We start from the raw sequence: 17,377 nt of genomic DNA, 5'->3' as shown, positions 1-17,377 counted from the left end.
GATGAAAAACAATACAGTAATCCTTTTTTACATTTCATGTGCTAGCTGCATCATGGCTGCAGAAACATAGTTTTTTACCAACGCAAGCTGTCTTCGTTCATTCTAAATCTCAAGTATGATCTTGAAGCTACTTTTAAAGTGCAGTAGCTTTAACCATTTGGCAACCACCCTCTGTCAGCCTTCACACGTGGCATGTGGACATAGCCGTATGGGACTAAAATATTTGGGGACAAAATTTGCTCCAATCTGTGTAATTTTATTGAAATTGCATGAACATAGGCTACATATCGAAATAGCTATCTGTATTGAGCTAGAGAAAATGAGTGCCAACATTAACATGTTGATTTGGACAGTTTCATAGAAGGATCAAGGAGGCAGTTTTTTCCCCGAATATTCGGAGTTTTTCGACAACAGGGGGGCAGTTTCCCTCCCTGACTCCCTGCCTCTTACGGCTATGCACGTAGACATAATAAAACAACACATTGTCTTGTAAAAATGAAACAATATGGACAGGGCAACTTCTGGGTGAATAATCAGGATATATCATGAATAATATGAATAATCATGATTCGACAGCTCTCGACAGCAGCAATATGATATAACGTTAGGCTACAATTAAAACGTTATGATGATGGCAATTTTTTATTTGTTTTATGTCGTATTGAAATAAGCACCATTCTCTTTCAATTAAGCTCAAACATTCCACGATGCTTTTTGTGAAAATTACAAGCTGCATATTGCCAAATCATGTATCTAAAATCTATGTACATCGCCAATGTTTGAGGTTGATTAATCGTTTTTGACGTTTCAATCCATCAACCCGCGGGCTATAAATATTCCTCACGTCTCAATGCAATGTGGAAGCGCTCATGCAACATTACGTTGATCGTCGATGAAGTAGAATTCTAGTTGTTTTGTCGTCATCGTATCCAGGCTTACGCCAGGTCGTTGAAGATTTAGATTAAGCGGACGAGAAGGCAAGGAAGCCAATCTTTCTGTTCTCCTCTTGGCATGCCTTCAAGTGTCTTTCCAAAGACACAACAGCATGAGCTCTTGAGCGGTGTCGAACCAGCGCCCTTTCTAGTGTCGAGGAGCCAGTGCTTTTACTACTCCGCTATACAGCTGATTCTAATTATTCACACAGCAATACACACACTCAAAGTGCAACTTGTGTCAAAATAAATTTTTATTGCAATTGATGTGAAATCTTTCACAACCTAAATTAAACTCGATGCAGATTTTGTAACAATAATTGTATGTTTGGTTAACTGTTTGCAACTTGAGAAAGCATCTCTGATTGGACCATTTACATACCGCATAAGCTACCAGTCAAGGAGATTCTCCAAGAATATTTAAAGTAGAACTAATTCCATCTTTGTATGCAATACAAAAGTTTTCGGTTCCTCTCAGATTATGCAGTATCGGTTCCTCTCAGATCATACAGTATATCGAGAATGTCCCTGTGCTTAATAAAAAAAAAACAGAGCCTATGGTTGCTATATGTTGTTGATAACCACAACCAGCGTGACAAAAAATGTTTACGAAGATTGGTTAGCTTCCTCAGTTGTTTGTCTAGTTTTTGTGAAGCAGTTATCTTTTGTGGATACAACGTGGACAACATTCGAGGAAAGAACCGTAACTCTGAAAATCACATTCAGGTATAATTACGTCTGCTTGAAAGTGCAACTCGAGATTTAGTCACAATTTGCAGACTTTTGCAGATGTTTATTATGTCTTAACTGAAAGTCTTTTAAAAATGACAGTTTACCATCTGTCCCTAGTTGACAATGTTATGACAACGTACAAAGACGGAAATATGCTGTTTTTGGAAGATGTCAGTCAGAATTTTTAGACTGTTAACTTCTTGCTAACTGGTGACTGCATAAGACAATTTTCTTCATTGGGAATTTTATTAATTGAAACATTAAAATCTACGCTTACGGCAGGTTAAAAGGGAATGCCTGTACAGCTTCTGGACAGGTTATTACCCTAAATGGTGAATGTACTTCGTCTTGCGAATATAACCACCGCACATTACTTGCATCATAAATCACTCAAAACTTATATTTCAATCCAGTTATAAAACGCCTGTTTCAAACAATTTGTTTTTAGATTGGAAACAAATTTTTATCTTTACAGCTGCCCTCCTTATTAAGGGTAGATTTTGTTTAATTGTTATTAGCATTTCCAGATCCAAAAATGAAAACTATTTGGATTTTTTAGCACATGTTGAATGTGTTTTTGTTTATTGTACATTGAGTTTAATGTGTTAAATTACACTTAATTATCATAGTTAGCTTGTTGCTCTTATCTCCATTAAAAATATTTCCAACAAGCAGGGTCACCAGTAAAAACCAGGATCTTGCGATGCTTTGCGTTTCTCAGGGCATCTCTTTGTTCGCCCCGATAGCTCAGTGGTTACGCGGCGGGCTCAAGATCACGCGGCGCAAGTTCGACTCTCGGGGTGCGCGCTTGAGCAACGCATTTCAGGACTGCTCTCCATTCAGCGCCACCTACTGAATGGAATAATTCCCCAGCAATAACACTTCAATAATCGGAAAACTTGACTCTGCCAATCTCGGTAACCGGCCCTGCGTCAATAGCCTCTACAAGTATGCTAAACTACCAGGAATAACATATCAAGGCTTTGTCAGTCCGAGGATAAAGATTCAAAACCAACCAACCTTGCTTTGATTTCATCATTTTTAAGTTTCCTTTGTGCTTTCATTATCTTTTCCGTCTTCGGTTTTTTTTTTGCATAAAATATTAACATTCTCTTATTTATTATTCATACCGGTTTTCAAATCCACTTCTTCAACTTTTTCCTTAGTCGGTTGACTTGTGTTTGTCTTCAAATAATATTCGTTCTCATATTGTTTACCTTTGTCAGTTCAAAATATCATTGCCACATTTTTGACGTCATCGCTTGCATGTTTTGTTTTCTTACATCTTTCTCACTGCCAGCTCTTCCACTTCACATAACCATACTACTGATTTCATGGTTCCTTGTTCATCTATTTACTCCTACCTTCGTTATGTATGTGGTAATCCAATGTGATCATATTTCCAGTTTATCCCACTGCATAAATCTCCTTCATTCCTCTCTGTATGACAATATAATTGAAAGGACCTGGTAAAGGTAAATTGACTATAAAAATTATATCATTGTAATGAATGTTAGCCTTAATTTAATGCAATTTCAGGGAATGGAGATCATGATTTCTATCGTCGTTGGGGTTGGAATAAATTTTTTTATTGGATACCTGAAGTCATCTTACGTTTATTGCTTGCGAAGTCTTACAACAGCTTATTGGATCAGCCTCGACGACGACCCTTGGGTAAACTCCATTAAACCAGGAATCGTATCAAACTCTATTGTAATTTATCTCATACTGGACGCAATGATAGGTCACTCTGTTTTTATCTGGTGTGAGAACATGTGCCAATGGTTTTTCAACCGGTACAACTATAGAATTAGCTACATGCTTCTGAAGGTCATTGTTGTGTTGGATTACGTTATAAGACAGGCCACTCTTATTGACATATTCATAATGGAATGCCAAGTATATTTGCTAGTTTGGGGTTTTGGATCTACATCAGTCTTCTCTTTTTATGCCTGCAATGTTACATCGGGATATCTTGCTTGGTTGTACTTCACCCTGTGACCCTACCATACGATTCTATTCCTGGAAATGGTGCTGTGCTGTTATTGATTATTTTGTTTATGATGTATCGTATTTTTATCAATTAAACTCATTTTATGGTCACACTGCTTTAATCATAGATTCCTTTAATCTTTTATTCTATTTTATGAAACTAATGAAGCATTCTGGTTTATTGCGTTTTGACATAGGTTTACCAGGGAGTGGATTGGCAAAGTGAATCTTCTTGGGAATGTAAAAGTGAAGGCTTCATTATTATTAAACCAGATTTCTTTTAAAAACACAAAGGTCTCCATCTCTTCAAGACGGTGATAATTTGCATCTTTCAGTTAAAGAAGTTCTTAAAACCAAGTACTTACCTCTTGTAGTACAGAACATTGGTAGTTTGTACGGCCCGAAACCAAATTTTCGAATTTTTGATCGGTCAATTCGCTCAAGGGCATACTGTGTATTACACTTCCTACAAAAATTATAAAAACTGTGCTTGCTCTAAGAGTCTAATACAAACTAAACAAACGGCTGTTATGATAAGGAATTAATGCAATTTTCAAACTTAGAGAGAATATTGTTAGTGGGGTCTACGCTGAGCAACAACGAGTGAGAGGGTAAATATGAGAATTTTTTTGAATTTACAAGTTAAAAAGAAATGAAGTATTTTCTGACAGGTGTCAAACCCACAACAATGCTTGATATGAACGACTCGGTTACATGTCTTGTAATGCAAATAAAGAACTCGTCGAACAAAAGTCGAACTCGTGTGAGAATAAATTTCTTTGCATTGCAAGTTAAAAAGTATTTACTTGAGTTTTGATAAAAATTAATTCTAGTTAGCATATTTAATTAAAAATATTACATTAAAAAATTCCAAGTTTCTGCAATATTTGAAATATTCTCTCCATTTTCCAAGTGCCATCATTTTAGAAAAAGCAAATGTATCAGTTATAGGGGCCTTTACAAAAGATTGAACGAGCTTCTGTATCGACCGAACAGTTTAGCACCATCAACATTAACATTTTTCTCTTCCATATACTTGGTTGGTTGGTTTTGAATCTTTATCCTCGCGCCGAAAAAGCCTTGATAGGTTATTCCTGGTAGTTTCGCATACTTGTAGAGGCTCTTGACGCAGGGCCGGTTACCGAGATTGACAGAGTGAAGTTTTCTGACTGTTGAAATGCTGTTGCCGGAGAATTATTCCATTTATTAGGTGCCGCTGAATGGAGAGCAGTCCTTAGAATGCGTTGCTCAAGCGCACACCCCGAGAGTCGAAACAGCGCCGCGTGATTTAGAGCGCAGCGCGTAACTACTGAGCTATCACACGAAGCTGAACTTTATCTTATACTTTAGTTTGAACAGAAGCATCCAATTAAAATATTTGAACTTGGCAAATGGAGTAGTCTATATTAATCCAATTAGGCAACACAAGAGCTGTACAATAAAAATCCATCTGATATGATCACCGAGGCTAACACTACCTTTGTATTTTTCCTTAGCTTTTTTTAGCTTTCGACAAAAGTCACACACAAACAAAATCCTGTTGCAAATATAAGCCAGAAAATTAAAACTGAAAAAAGGAAGCATTTGAGCATTTTCAAATGTCTTCGGAAGACAAATCATTTTTAAAAAAATGACAAATCCTCTTAAAAGAGGACGTATGGCAGCCCTATTGTATATGCCACAAGTAAGTCCACAGACTATGGGCTAGATGTAAGTTAAAAATTTAGCAGGTGTTTTTCTGAAGATCTTACCGTCTAGATCCTGGTATTAGAAGTTAGAGGTATAGAAGACCTATGTTCGTATTGCCTAGCGGAAGGTATTGTGAAGTGGGTTTATGAAACAGATCTAAATTTTTTTTGTTCAATGAACATAATGTCAACTTGATTCTCTAAATTACAGATGTTATCACAGTTTGGCTTTTGGTTTTCAAAACGCTTGGCATGCTGCCACGATGTTGTTGATCCTCAGACGGTTTAATTGGCTAATGTAATCGAATTGTTCATGTGTTTTCAAACACAGTCATCATTCAAAAGCGATGTAGTCGTAATAAATTTAAGAGGATGAACTGAAGTAAGTGAAACTATGCTACCACGAAGTGTGAATGTTGTTGACTTCTCGTTCTCGAACAATCGTTCGGACAACAGTCGCGTTGTTTCAATACAAACAAAAAGTCAAATTATTTCAGTTTAAGAAACGTAATCAAACGAAAATTTGCACTTAACTTGTTTCACATGTTTTCTATGCGATGAAAGTTTATGACGGCATTGGGAAGGAAAGATGGAAACCGTCTTCCATCCCATCATCTAAATCGTCTACCTATTTCCATCTTCCACCCCCAAAATATGCCTTCCATTCCATTCCATCTTTTATTTCATTTCAGCCGTCCATCCCATACCCTGCATGTAGCCATGGATGTGCCAAAATAATCACGGTATGGACTCTCATGGACGAAGAAAACCAAGAGAACAAAAGTATGACTAAAGAGATGATAAAATAAAGTTAACAAAAGTACTGCTATCACCAGGATGAGTATAACGAAAAAATGATGGGGGAAGCATATGTGGGTGGAGGCCATTTACCAGCAAAGGCAATGGCATGACCGAATGATAATGATGAAAAAAAAATATATATATATTTCTCCAGATTTTATTCTCCAGCTGCTCCATTTCTAAATCTCGCATATGCTGTTGATGCTAGTCTCAAACCGAAGGCAAACGATTTTTGCAGGGAGTGTGGGGGGTCCCCCCCGGAAAAATTTGAAAAATCACATTAAATTTGGTGCGTTCTGAGCATGTTTTTACCCCAAATATTGAAAAAAATGCATTCAAACTTTGTTGAAAAGTTGATGTATTCCTAAGCTGTAATTAAAAAAGACTAACAGTATTGCTTTGGAGACAAACTTTACTAGTATTGAGCTTAGTCTTGACTAGCCTAGCCGTTGCAGGTTCAAGTGATTTTGAGATGCCCTAGGGTGGACTAGCACTTCCTATAACCTGATGAATACCCGAACTCTACAGCTAACACTTCTACAATCTACATTCATGGATCATCGCTACTCTGCGAAATAAAAGCTAACTTTAAAAAGTCTCTAAAGTTATTCGGTTAGGTGGGGCTGTTTTCCATGCAGCCCCAACAGATCAAAAAATTGCTGTAAAATACCAAAAGAGGTGGAGCTTCAAGGATAATTTTTAGCCAATCAGAGCGCTTGAAAGCCAGAATCTCGGGCTGCAGGTAAGTTTGCGCAAAGTCGGTGTTGCCAAACAAAACTTTTAATATTTTAATTTTCGATCCGCAATTCCTAAGTGAAAAAAGTAACCGGGTCGGACGAACATAGAGGCAGTGCCGGTCTTAGGGTATTTCGGGCCCTGTGTGGAATATGCTTTGCGGGCCCCAATGACAATGATCCAATTCAGTAGCGTAGCTAGGTATTTTGAAAGGGGAGGGGGGTGGTTTGACGGTCGGCGGGCGAAGTCTGACGGCGTGATTGCCGAAGCCGACACCCAGCAGCCGGGGGTCTGGGGGCTTCTCCCAGAAAATTTTGAAAAATTACTTTGAATTTGGGGCATTCTGAGAGCATACAATTTGGGTAGAGAGGTAACTCTTTTAAACCATAAACAGACATAACTCAGCAACAACACTACATTTAACATTATAAAAACAAAAAAACAAAAAACAAAAAGCGAACGTTTTCGGCTAGTCATATAGCCCTTTTCAAGCCTATAAGAAAATACATTATTAAAGAAATGCTAAAGAATCATATAGTATCACAGCAAAAATATGGTCAAAGCTAAACATTTGAGAAACTGCCTCGCTCACACAAAATGATAACTGAAAATTACACAGCACAACGGGTCAAGTATTTCAGAGGTAAAATTAATTGATTGTTCAGACAAGGACTCAGGCAGATTACGCAAGAAAGACAGAAGCACAAGAGATAGTGGCACAAAACAAAGTAAATGCGAGAAACACAAGACGTGATAATTCAATCAAAAAACTGCTAAAAGGTAAGAAGCTCCGCAAGCAAATAATTGCCTGTTGAGCCCTGGGTTTAAAGATTTGATGATCAATGCCTCGTGAATCTTGGCGTCGAATTCGGACAAACACTTACGAACAATTTTGAAAGACTGCAAAGACGGTTTATTGTTAGAGCACGATTGGCAGTTTCTAATATGGTCTTTAATTGCACTGTTTTTATTAAAATTAGCTAAATTCAAATGCTCTCCCACTCTCGTCACCAAATGTCGTGTGGTCATACCATAATGTATATTCTTATGGTATATATTCTTATACCATAATGTATTTTCTTATAGGCTTGAAAAGGGCTATATGACTAGCCGAAAACGTTCGCTTTTTGTTTTTTGTTTTTATAATGTTAAATGTAGTGTTGTTGCTGAGTTATGTCTGTTCTGAGAGCATGTTCAACAAAAATTTGGGTATGAATATTACTGTAAAATGATGCGGTCCGGTGGCATAGCAAAAGAATAAGATCATGCTTTCTTTGGCATGTTTCGGAAATAAAGCTATGTCTCTATGTTGAGTCTGGATGCAACCTATTTCGTCCCCTGAAAAGATCGAGAGAAATTTTGAAATGTTTGCGCAACTCCGATCAGCGACTTCGGCTCTGTTGTTTTTTTCTCGATCTTTTCAGGGTACGAAATTTTCAGGTGACGAAATAGGTTGTACCCGTTGAGTTTCTATGTTTTCTTGTTGCTAATTCCTTTGTTGAATTCACTTGTTGAATTTTTCCATTGGAAATGACAAAATTACTACATTTTCTGAGTAAATTGCGGGCCCCCTAATTTGCGGGCCCTGTGCGATCGCACGGTTTGCACACCCCAAAGACCGGCACTGATAGAGGAAAACATATTTTCCCTCTTCTCTTTCTTTCAGGTGGGGCTGCAACCCTGCAGCCCCATGGCACGAGCCACGAGCTGCCACTGGGTACGACAGCAAAAAAACTTCATAATTAAAACGTTATGATGATGCCAATATTTTCATTTCTTTAATCCTAATAAAATAAATCATTTTTTCTCTTTCAATTCAGATTTAAACACGCTTCTTGTACAATTTACAATCTGCGTGTTAGGCTATAGCAAAATCGTGTATCTGCAATACATTAACATTGGCAATGTTTGTTTTTGATAATTTATTTCTGACGTTTCAATCCATGAACCTTCGTGCTATAAATACTCCTCATGTCTCGTAGCACTGTGAAAGCACTCATCCAACTTTTCGTTACAATATCGTCCGTATGAGTAGAAAATACGTCTGGTTGCTCGCACAGCATCACACGCAGCACTCATATTGCAAACCGAGTGAAAACGAAATTTATTTCACAATTTATGTCAAACTTTCCACAACTTAAGTTGAATTCAATGCGCATTTTGTCATAATAATCGTTAGCTTAATCAACGTTTCTCAAAACCAAGTATTTTTTTACCAAACCATCTATTATGTTGCATGATAGCCCAGGACCATATCATTATGCAAAACTACTCAAAAACAAAACCAGTTGCATTTTTGCATGCAATGCAAAAGTTTTTATTTTGGAAACGATTATTATCGGGGACTTCCCCGTGTTCAACAAAAAATCAGAAGCTACAGTTACCATATATGGTAATTATAGCCACTGCGAATCCAACTTTGACAAATACAAGGCTCATTAGATGACACAGCGCATTGTCTAGTTTTGGTGAAGCAGTTATCTTAGGAGGATATTCAGTGTTCTCAGTCAATGCCTGAAATTTGATACAAGGTGCTGGACAACATTCGGTAATCAGGTATGACCATGCTTACTTGAAGGTGCAGATTTTATATTATGTAGATTTTTGTCCAGTCTGACTGAAAGTTTTTAAAAATGGCAGTTTATCATCCCTCACTGGTTAGTAATGTTGTAACAGCCTGTGAGTGATTGAAATATGTCATTTTAAGAAAATTTCAGTCAGACTGTTAACTGCTTGTTAGCAAGTGGCTACATAAAACATGTTTTTTCACTGGGTATAGTATCATTCGTATATACAAGTAGTATCCGTAAATTAATTGCATGGTAAATCATTCAACGTTTATATTTCAATCCAGATATAAATCGCCTGTTGCATGCTATTATACTGTATGTACAGTCGAAAACGTTCGCTTTATTCTATTTTTTGTGTTACAATGTTAAATGTCGCACTACTGCTAAGTTATGCCTGCGCATAGATATAGTTTAGTCAGTGAAACCAAAACAGCACGGGGAAGCGCAACATTCCATTTTAATTGGAAGAGTAAGGTACGGTAAGCCAGGGTTACTCAACTAATGTTAACAAAGGTCCAGTTTGACAAGTTGAATATTTTTAGTGGTCCGGTGAATAATTTATTTCACACGCAACCACGTAAGTTAAATTATCTGTACCAAACCACATTTTTAGGTAAAATGTAACTCGACTTGGATTTTTGAGAAAGTGTTGGGAGTCTGGGGGTCGAAGCCCCCCAGCAACTAGGATAATCACAGTAAAAATTGCTTCCTCCCAGTAGAAATCTGTTTAAAGAAGCCCTGAAACGTGGCAATGAGGCTATTCTTCCAAAAGCTCAAGGTCCACTATCAACACTTAGAAGGTCCGGATTCGGATCGCGGTCTGCTAGTTGAGTAGGATGCAGTATTCCAAAGCGTTGCCAGACCTTCTTTATATTTTCAGATAAAGTGCTGGTATTTTTAATCAGGTTGCTCAAAAGTGAACTAATGTTTTCCACTCAAAATTAACAGTTGCCTACTTGTAAAATTTAATCCAAAGTGATACTTTATAAACTCGTCAACTACAAGTAAGCCTGGATACGATAAAAATCCAATATCACTATAATGGTGTTTATAAACTTGGGCTCCTTAGCCCTTCAAGAATTACAGAACCATGAGAAAAGAAATTCCAGACTGTACTAACATTCCAGAAAGTAATTTCGTCTCGCACAATAGTGCTCCCCTTAGATGAACAAATGACTTCAGGCAGCAGTAGCTTGCTTGTTTAACCTTCAGTCAACCACAAAACAAATGACGTTGAATCAGTGCGGTCTGCAAGACCCTTTGCAACTATGCTACAATTTATGTAATTTATGCTTGTGTTTCATTGTAAATTTTGTAATAGATTTACCAAACAAGCATAGATTTACACAGTGTTGTACGCGTCAATGAAATAAATTGACGGCGTCAGCGTCAGCGCGAATTGCCTAAAAACTTCGCGGCGTAAAGTACTGCGTCAGCTCTTAAAGAAATTGACGGCGTCAGCGTCAGCGCTATTTTAGCCAGGGTTTCACAAAACAGAAGTATTTCAACCAAGTGTAGGCTAACAATAGCTATAAATAAAGAGCAGGTGGGCTATTATGTTTTGAGACTGTATTGAAATTGGCTGCTTAGCCTATTAGTTATTGCCTTGTAGCAGGCCCGTAGCCAGACATTTTCAAGGGGGGGTTCCCAAATCCGAAAATATGGACCTTTTAATAACACTTTCTTCTTTGCCTGTCCCCAAGCAAGCAATCAAAACAAAGGAAGTGGCAGTACATAATATTTAGACCAAAAAACAAAACAAACTTCAAATTGTCAACATTACAAAAACGAAGTAAATAAATAGGCTACGAACAATTTTCACTTTAACAATAGCACATCTACAGGGACGCCGGAAGCGGGGGCAGAGGGGGCGAATGCACTTTTAAGGTCATGTAAACTACTGCACATTTTGCAATATAACAATTTCTGCTATTCGCTTTTAGCCTAAATTGTCTACGATATGCGAGGTTCTAAACCAGGGATCCGGAAATAGTGGGTCGCGACCCAAATTTGGATCGCGAGATCATCAACAGTGGGTCGCAAAAGGGTTTAAACTTACTATAAATATAACTAATTGTATGTCAAAAATAAATACAATCATATATTCTTTGACGTACTGAGTTTCGTCTTTCCACCTAAAACATCGGGAAGCTGATCGTGAGCTACATGTTCAGAACAATGGAAAACCTCTGTCCTTCTGCCCCGAACCAAAATATCTTAGGGTGACACTAGTGACTAGACAGATCGCTCACATACCACCATCATTTAGTGTCACTGCGCAAGAAACTGACATCCTGCACTGGGCTACTCAAGCGCCTGGCAGACTCCAGCTGGGGTGTGAGGGCTGACACTTTGCGAATAGCAGCCTTTTCCCTTGTCTACTCTTCAGCAGAGTACTGTGCACCTGTTTGGTGCCGCAGTGCTCACTGCCATAAACACCGACACAGCCATAAACAGAGCCTTGCGCACAGTGACCGGATGCCTGCGTCCCACACCATTGGACAAGCTCCCAATTCTCGCTGGCATCCAACCCGCTGATCTTCGTTGTGAAAAAGCGACTCTGTCTCTCAGTCGACGGGCAGCGGAGCCTAGCCATCTTCTCCATCACAAGATCTCTGCTCTCCAAACGAGCACCCCGTCGACTGAAATCAAGACACCCAATCGTGCCAGCCGCTCAACTTCTGATCAACGAAGCTGATGAACAAAACATCTCTGCGGCTATTTAGGCAGACCATCTATTGAATTCTGAATTGAAGTCAAGTAGCCTATTACCAGACTCCATTCGTTCATTTCCTACGCCGACACATGCTCCATAGGCTTGACACCACAAAGACAGGCATGGATGCGCCTCAACAGTCTTCGTACGGGCGTCGGGCTTTTCCGCTCAACCATGCACCAATAGTAAATGGCCTCTTCCTCCTCCTGTGAATGTGGTGCCGAGGAACAGACCGCAGACCACATCATCAATGACTGCAGAATGGAGTGGAAGGTCTGCGTGTCATGGATGATGAAACCAAAGACTGGCTGCTCTCTGGTAGCCTTCCAGTGTAGTCCTGGAACATCGTGAATCTGGGGTGGTAAAAGGGTAGATCCTCGGTCCCAGAGGCTTACATGACGACGACCACAGTTAGTAGATCCACTCGCTTATTAAGCCCAATTTGGTCCATTCCTGAATTACTGAAAGTATAGGAGTGGTAGAAAATCCCCCCCCCCCCTCCGCTCAATAAGCCCAAAATTGTCCGGTCCCGATGTGGGCTTATTAAGCGGGGACGACCGTATTGAAATTGATATTAAATTGCAAAAGATTTTGCGCAAAATTATATGCTTCTCAAACGTTCGGGCTGCGAAGATTTCGAACGATTGTTTGTTGGGTCGGGCCAACAAGTATTTGCGGACCCCTGTTCTAAACAAGCAACAATATATTAACATGTTTATTCAGAACTCTCTGAAAGGTTTCAGCTGATCATATGTAGCTGATCCTGTGATCGTATGTACACTACACCTTCTCCAAAATGTGGACCTTTTCGGCTCGGGAACCCCCCCTGGCTACGGGCCTGCTTGTAGAAACACAAGCATTTTAAAATGTTTGTCTGACAATCTACTGCGTTTGGGACGCATAATGTTCTTTCCAAGTAAAAACTTGCGTTCCACAGCAGTGCTGGATGGTAGTGGTGTGGTGTATTTCAAAAATAAGCCTTGAAAACGTTTACTAGGAAAGGTAGCCTATCACTGTTCCAATCGTGCTTTGATGGTGTAGCATATACTGTATAAATCTTTTCGCGAGGTCCACTGTGACGTGTTATTGCTTTAAGTTGCATTGTAATTTATGTTGTTGCTGATTGCTTCGTTGCTGATTGCTTTGTTACGTTGCCTTAAGTTCCTTTGTCGTTTTTACTGGTGTTTATTTTCAGTCTCAATTCAGTTTGCAGTTTATGTCGTCAGAACAACCTAGTTGCATTTTAGCGTAATAAACTTCTTAATAGAGGAATTGTAGATGGTTTCACTACATTTTATTACGCTAATAAAGTATGGATCTAAAAGACTTGCGCCCTAGACTCTTAGCTGCGGACCCGCAAAGTAAAGACGCTAAACGACAATGGGTGCATTGGTACAAGTCTTTTACAATTTATCTAGAAAAGCTCGGAGAAGTTTCAGCTGAAGACAAGTTGAATTTGCTTATAAATCATATAGACGCTTCAATATATGAACTGGTGTGTGAGACAACAAATTATGATGAAGCTATCGAACAACTGAAGCGCCTTTTTGAAAAGGTTTCTAACCCCATGTTTTCTCGATTTGTTTTAAAAACTAGGAAGCAGAAGCCAGATGAATCACTAGACGAGTACATGCAGACCTTAAAGCGATTGAGCCTCTCCTGTGACTTTCGGGCCGTATCGGCAGTTGCGCATAAAGAGGAAGCTATACGTGACTCGTTTATCGCTGGGATTTCGTCAAATCACATTAAACAACGCTTGCTAGAGGACAAAAATGCTTCGCTACAACAAACTTTTGATAAAGCTCGATCCTTAGATGATGCCCAAACGTTTTGCAATCGTGTCGAAATGACTGCGAGCCAGACTCCGTCTTCACTTGATTGTGGCGCAACAGCTTTTAAAACACGTCCTACTTTTAAAATTGAAGATTCTTCAGATAAGGAAGAAAGCTCAGATGTTAGCGCCGCGTTGGTTGAAAAGTGTAACTATTGCGGAAATAGGCGACATAGTAGAAGATATTGCCCTGCTCGTGAAGTTATTTGTTTCAAATGTTCTAAAAAAGGTCATTTCTCAAAAGTTTGTCGTCTTTCCAGGGTAAATCGAAAACCTATTTATTCATCTGCTTCTACTCCACGAGATGTCATTATGAATATGACAACCGAATCTTTCGACACCCACGCAAAGGTCAACGTCCCTGTTACAGTTAACGGAGTTCAAGCCAATGCTCTCATCGACACTGGCTCTACCCTTTGTCACATGAGCGACCGTTTAAGAAAGCGTCTAAAACTAAATCTTGAAGAAAGTGAATGCCGCATTGGATTAGCCGTGAAAGGATGTTCATCGCAAAGTTTAGGAATCTGTAACGTAAAAGTCGCGCTTTTTGGACAAGAGTATGATAATGTAGGAGTCACTGTTTTGAAAAATTTGCTCACCGACCTAATTATCGGACAAACTTTTATGAAACAGCACAAAAGCGTGAACATTCAATTTGGAGGGCCTATGCCAACGTTACAGATCGGAGCATTAGAAGCTATTAAAACGTCTACTTCAATACAGCTTTTCAAACACTTAAGGAAGGAGTGCCATCCGATTGCTACAAAGCCTAGAAAGTATTCTCAAGCCGATAGAAGTTTTATCTCTTCAGAGGTGCAGCGACTTTATAAGGAAGGTTTAATTGAGCCGAGTCGTTCGCCATGGCGAGCACAACCTCTTGTGGTCACTCAAGAAAATCACAAAAAGCGTATGGTCATCGATTTTAGCCAAACCATAAACAAATTCACTTGTTTGGACGCGTATCCTTTACCTCTTATGTCAGACGTAGTGAACAATGTTGCTAGGAACAGCATCTATACAACGCTAGATTTAAAAAGTGCGTACCACCAGGTAGAAGTTCCTCTGCAAGATCGAAATTACACTGCTTTCGAAGCCGATGGAAGCTTGTGGCAATGGAAGAGAACGCCGTTTGGTCTAACGAATGCAGTACCTGGTTTTCAACGGATAATGGACAACATTATTAAAGACTACGAGTGCAAAGGTACGTACGCTTATCTTGACAACATTACCATTTGCGGGAAAACCCAAGAAGAGCACGATCAAAATTTATCAAAATTTCTTGCAGTAGCTCGAGAATGCAATCTAACTTTCAATGAAGCAAAAAGTACTTATTCGGCAGATACAATCGACTTGCTTGGATATAGAATCTCTAAAGGTACTTTAAGTCCTAACCCCGAAAGAGTGGAATCTTTACTAAAAATCCCGCCTCCAAAAAGTAGTAAACAACAGCAGAGGATTGTCGGTTTACTTGCGTATTATGCGCAATGGATTTCGCGTTATTCTGACAAGATTCAGCCTCTAATTCGAAACACTACCTTTCCTCTGAATGATGCAGCCCTAAACTCTTTCGCGACGTTGAAAGCTGAATTGGCTCAAGTTACGCTTGGGGTGATAGATGAAGAAATTTCATTTACAGTAGAAACTGACGCATCTGACATTGCCATTTCAGCCACTTTAAATCAGAACGGGCGACCCGTTGCTTTTTTTTCCAGGACACTCAACAAAAGTGAAAAAGTTCACTCAAGCATAGAGAAAGAAGCGACGGCAATTATCGAAGCCATTCGAAAATGGAGTCATTTTCTAGCGGGACGCCGATTCAAACTTGTCACAGATCAAAAATCGGTGGCATTCATGTACAACAGCAACAACCATGGCAAGGTAAAAAACGCAAAAATTTTGAGATGGCGACTGGAACTATCACAGTACGATTATGAAATTGTTTATCGAGCAGGGAAGTATAATACTGCTCCCGACACTTTATCTAGAGTGTATTGTGCAACTATGATGGACAATTCGTTGTATGAAATTCATGCGGCCTTATGCCACCCTGGAGTAACTCGCATGCATCATTATGTTAAAACAAAGAATTTGCCTTATTCTATTGATGACATCCGTAAAATGACATCCGCTTGTGAAATTTGTGCTGAGTTGAAACCTAAGTTCTACAAGCCAATTGAAATTCCATTGATAAAAGCTACGCAACCAATGGAGCGCTTAAGCATCGATTTCAAAGGACCTTTACCTTCTGCTACGAATAACAAATACATTCTGACTGTAGTAGATGAGTACTCTCGATTTCCTTTCGCCTTTCCTTGTAGTAAAGTAGACACTGAAACTGTAATCTCGTGCATGTCTAGTCTTTTTGCAATGTTTGGTAAATGTGGTTATGTGCATTCGGATAGAGGTGCATCGTTTATGTCTAAGGATTTTGTGTCTTACATGTACAGTTTGCGTATTCCTACCAGCAGAACCTCTATTAATCCACGGGCTAATGGCCAATGCGAAAGATACAACGACGTAATTTGGACTTCTGTAAAACTTGCTTTGAAAACTCGAGATCTTCCTATTTCTAAATGGGAGTGTGTTCTACCTGATGTTTTACATTCTATGCGCTCTTTATTATGTACTGCAACAAACGTGACGCCACACGAGCGATTTTTTAATTTTCAGCGTCGTTCAAGTCTAGGTCTTTCCATACCTACTTGGGTTAAATGTCCTCAAAAGGTTTTATTGAGACGACACGTTCGTGCTAGCAAGTATGAACCGCTTGTCGAAGAAGTGGAAATGACTCGTGCAACTCCGAACTACGCGCACGTTCGTTTCGCGAACGGACGCGAAACCACAGTGTCAATTCGTGACATCGCTCCAACTGCTCGTGGTGGCCTTGACGAGTCGACTCTTAGTTTGCCGGATCCCGGGAGTCCAAACGAAGGGATAAACAATCCATCTGTGGAATTTCCCGAACAAATAACAACTAATAATGAGTCTGTCAATGAAGATGCACCTGCCCCGTCATCGGAAACTCATATACCGGCTGATTCCAGCGAGCGCCCCATGCCCCGGCGCTCATCTCGTTCAAGGCGACCGCCAAACAGATTTGTAAATTAATTAAATGTATTTAATGTATTAGCGCCTTTAATTTTTGTTGATCCCTATTGATAATCTATGGAAGGGGTGAATGACGTGTTATTGCTTTAAGTTGCATTGTAATTTATGTTGTTGCTGATTGCTTCGTTGCTGATTGCTTTGTTACGTTGCCTTAAGTTCCTTTGTCGTTTTTACTGGTGTTTATTTTCAGTCTCAATTCAGTTTGCAGTTTATGTCGTTAGAACAACCTAGTTGCATTTTAGCGTAATAAACTTCTTAATAAAGGAATTGTA

The 17,377-nt window shown here is 39.3% G+C and overlaps 1 protein-coding gene across 1 annotated transcript in view; it reads left to right on the top strand.

Moving 5' to 3' along the window:
* Positions 1 to 17,105, top strand: part of LOC145779714 (uncharacterized) — a 99,715-nt gene extending 82,610 nt beyond the window's left edge. Inside the window, exons 2-5 of the mRNA XM_082591351.1 lie at positions 13,763 to 14,904; positions 14,980 to 15,198; positions 15,337 to 15,875; positions 16,668 to 17,105. Coding sequence (XP_082447477.1) covers positions 13,763 to 14,904; positions 14,980 to 15,198; positions 15,337 to 15,875; positions 16,668 to 17,105 — 2,338 coding nt within the window. The remainder of the gene's footprint in view (positions 1 to 13,762; positions 14,905 to 14,979; positions 15,199 to 15,336; positions 15,876 to 16,667) is intronic.
* The last annotated feature ends 272 nt before the right edge of the window (positions 17,106 to 17,377 follow it).

The sequence above is a fragment of the Aplidium turbinatum genome, chromosome 11 (assembly GCF_918807975.1).
Source record: "Aplidium turbinatum chromosome 11, kaAplTurb1.1, whole genome shotgun sequence".
NCBI lineage: Eukaryota > Metazoa > Chordata > Ascidiacea > Aplousobranchia > Polyclinidae > Aplidium > Aplidium turbinatum.
Note: the sequence above shows the minus strand (reverse complement) of the source record. Positions and strands in the feature narration are given on the sequence as shown.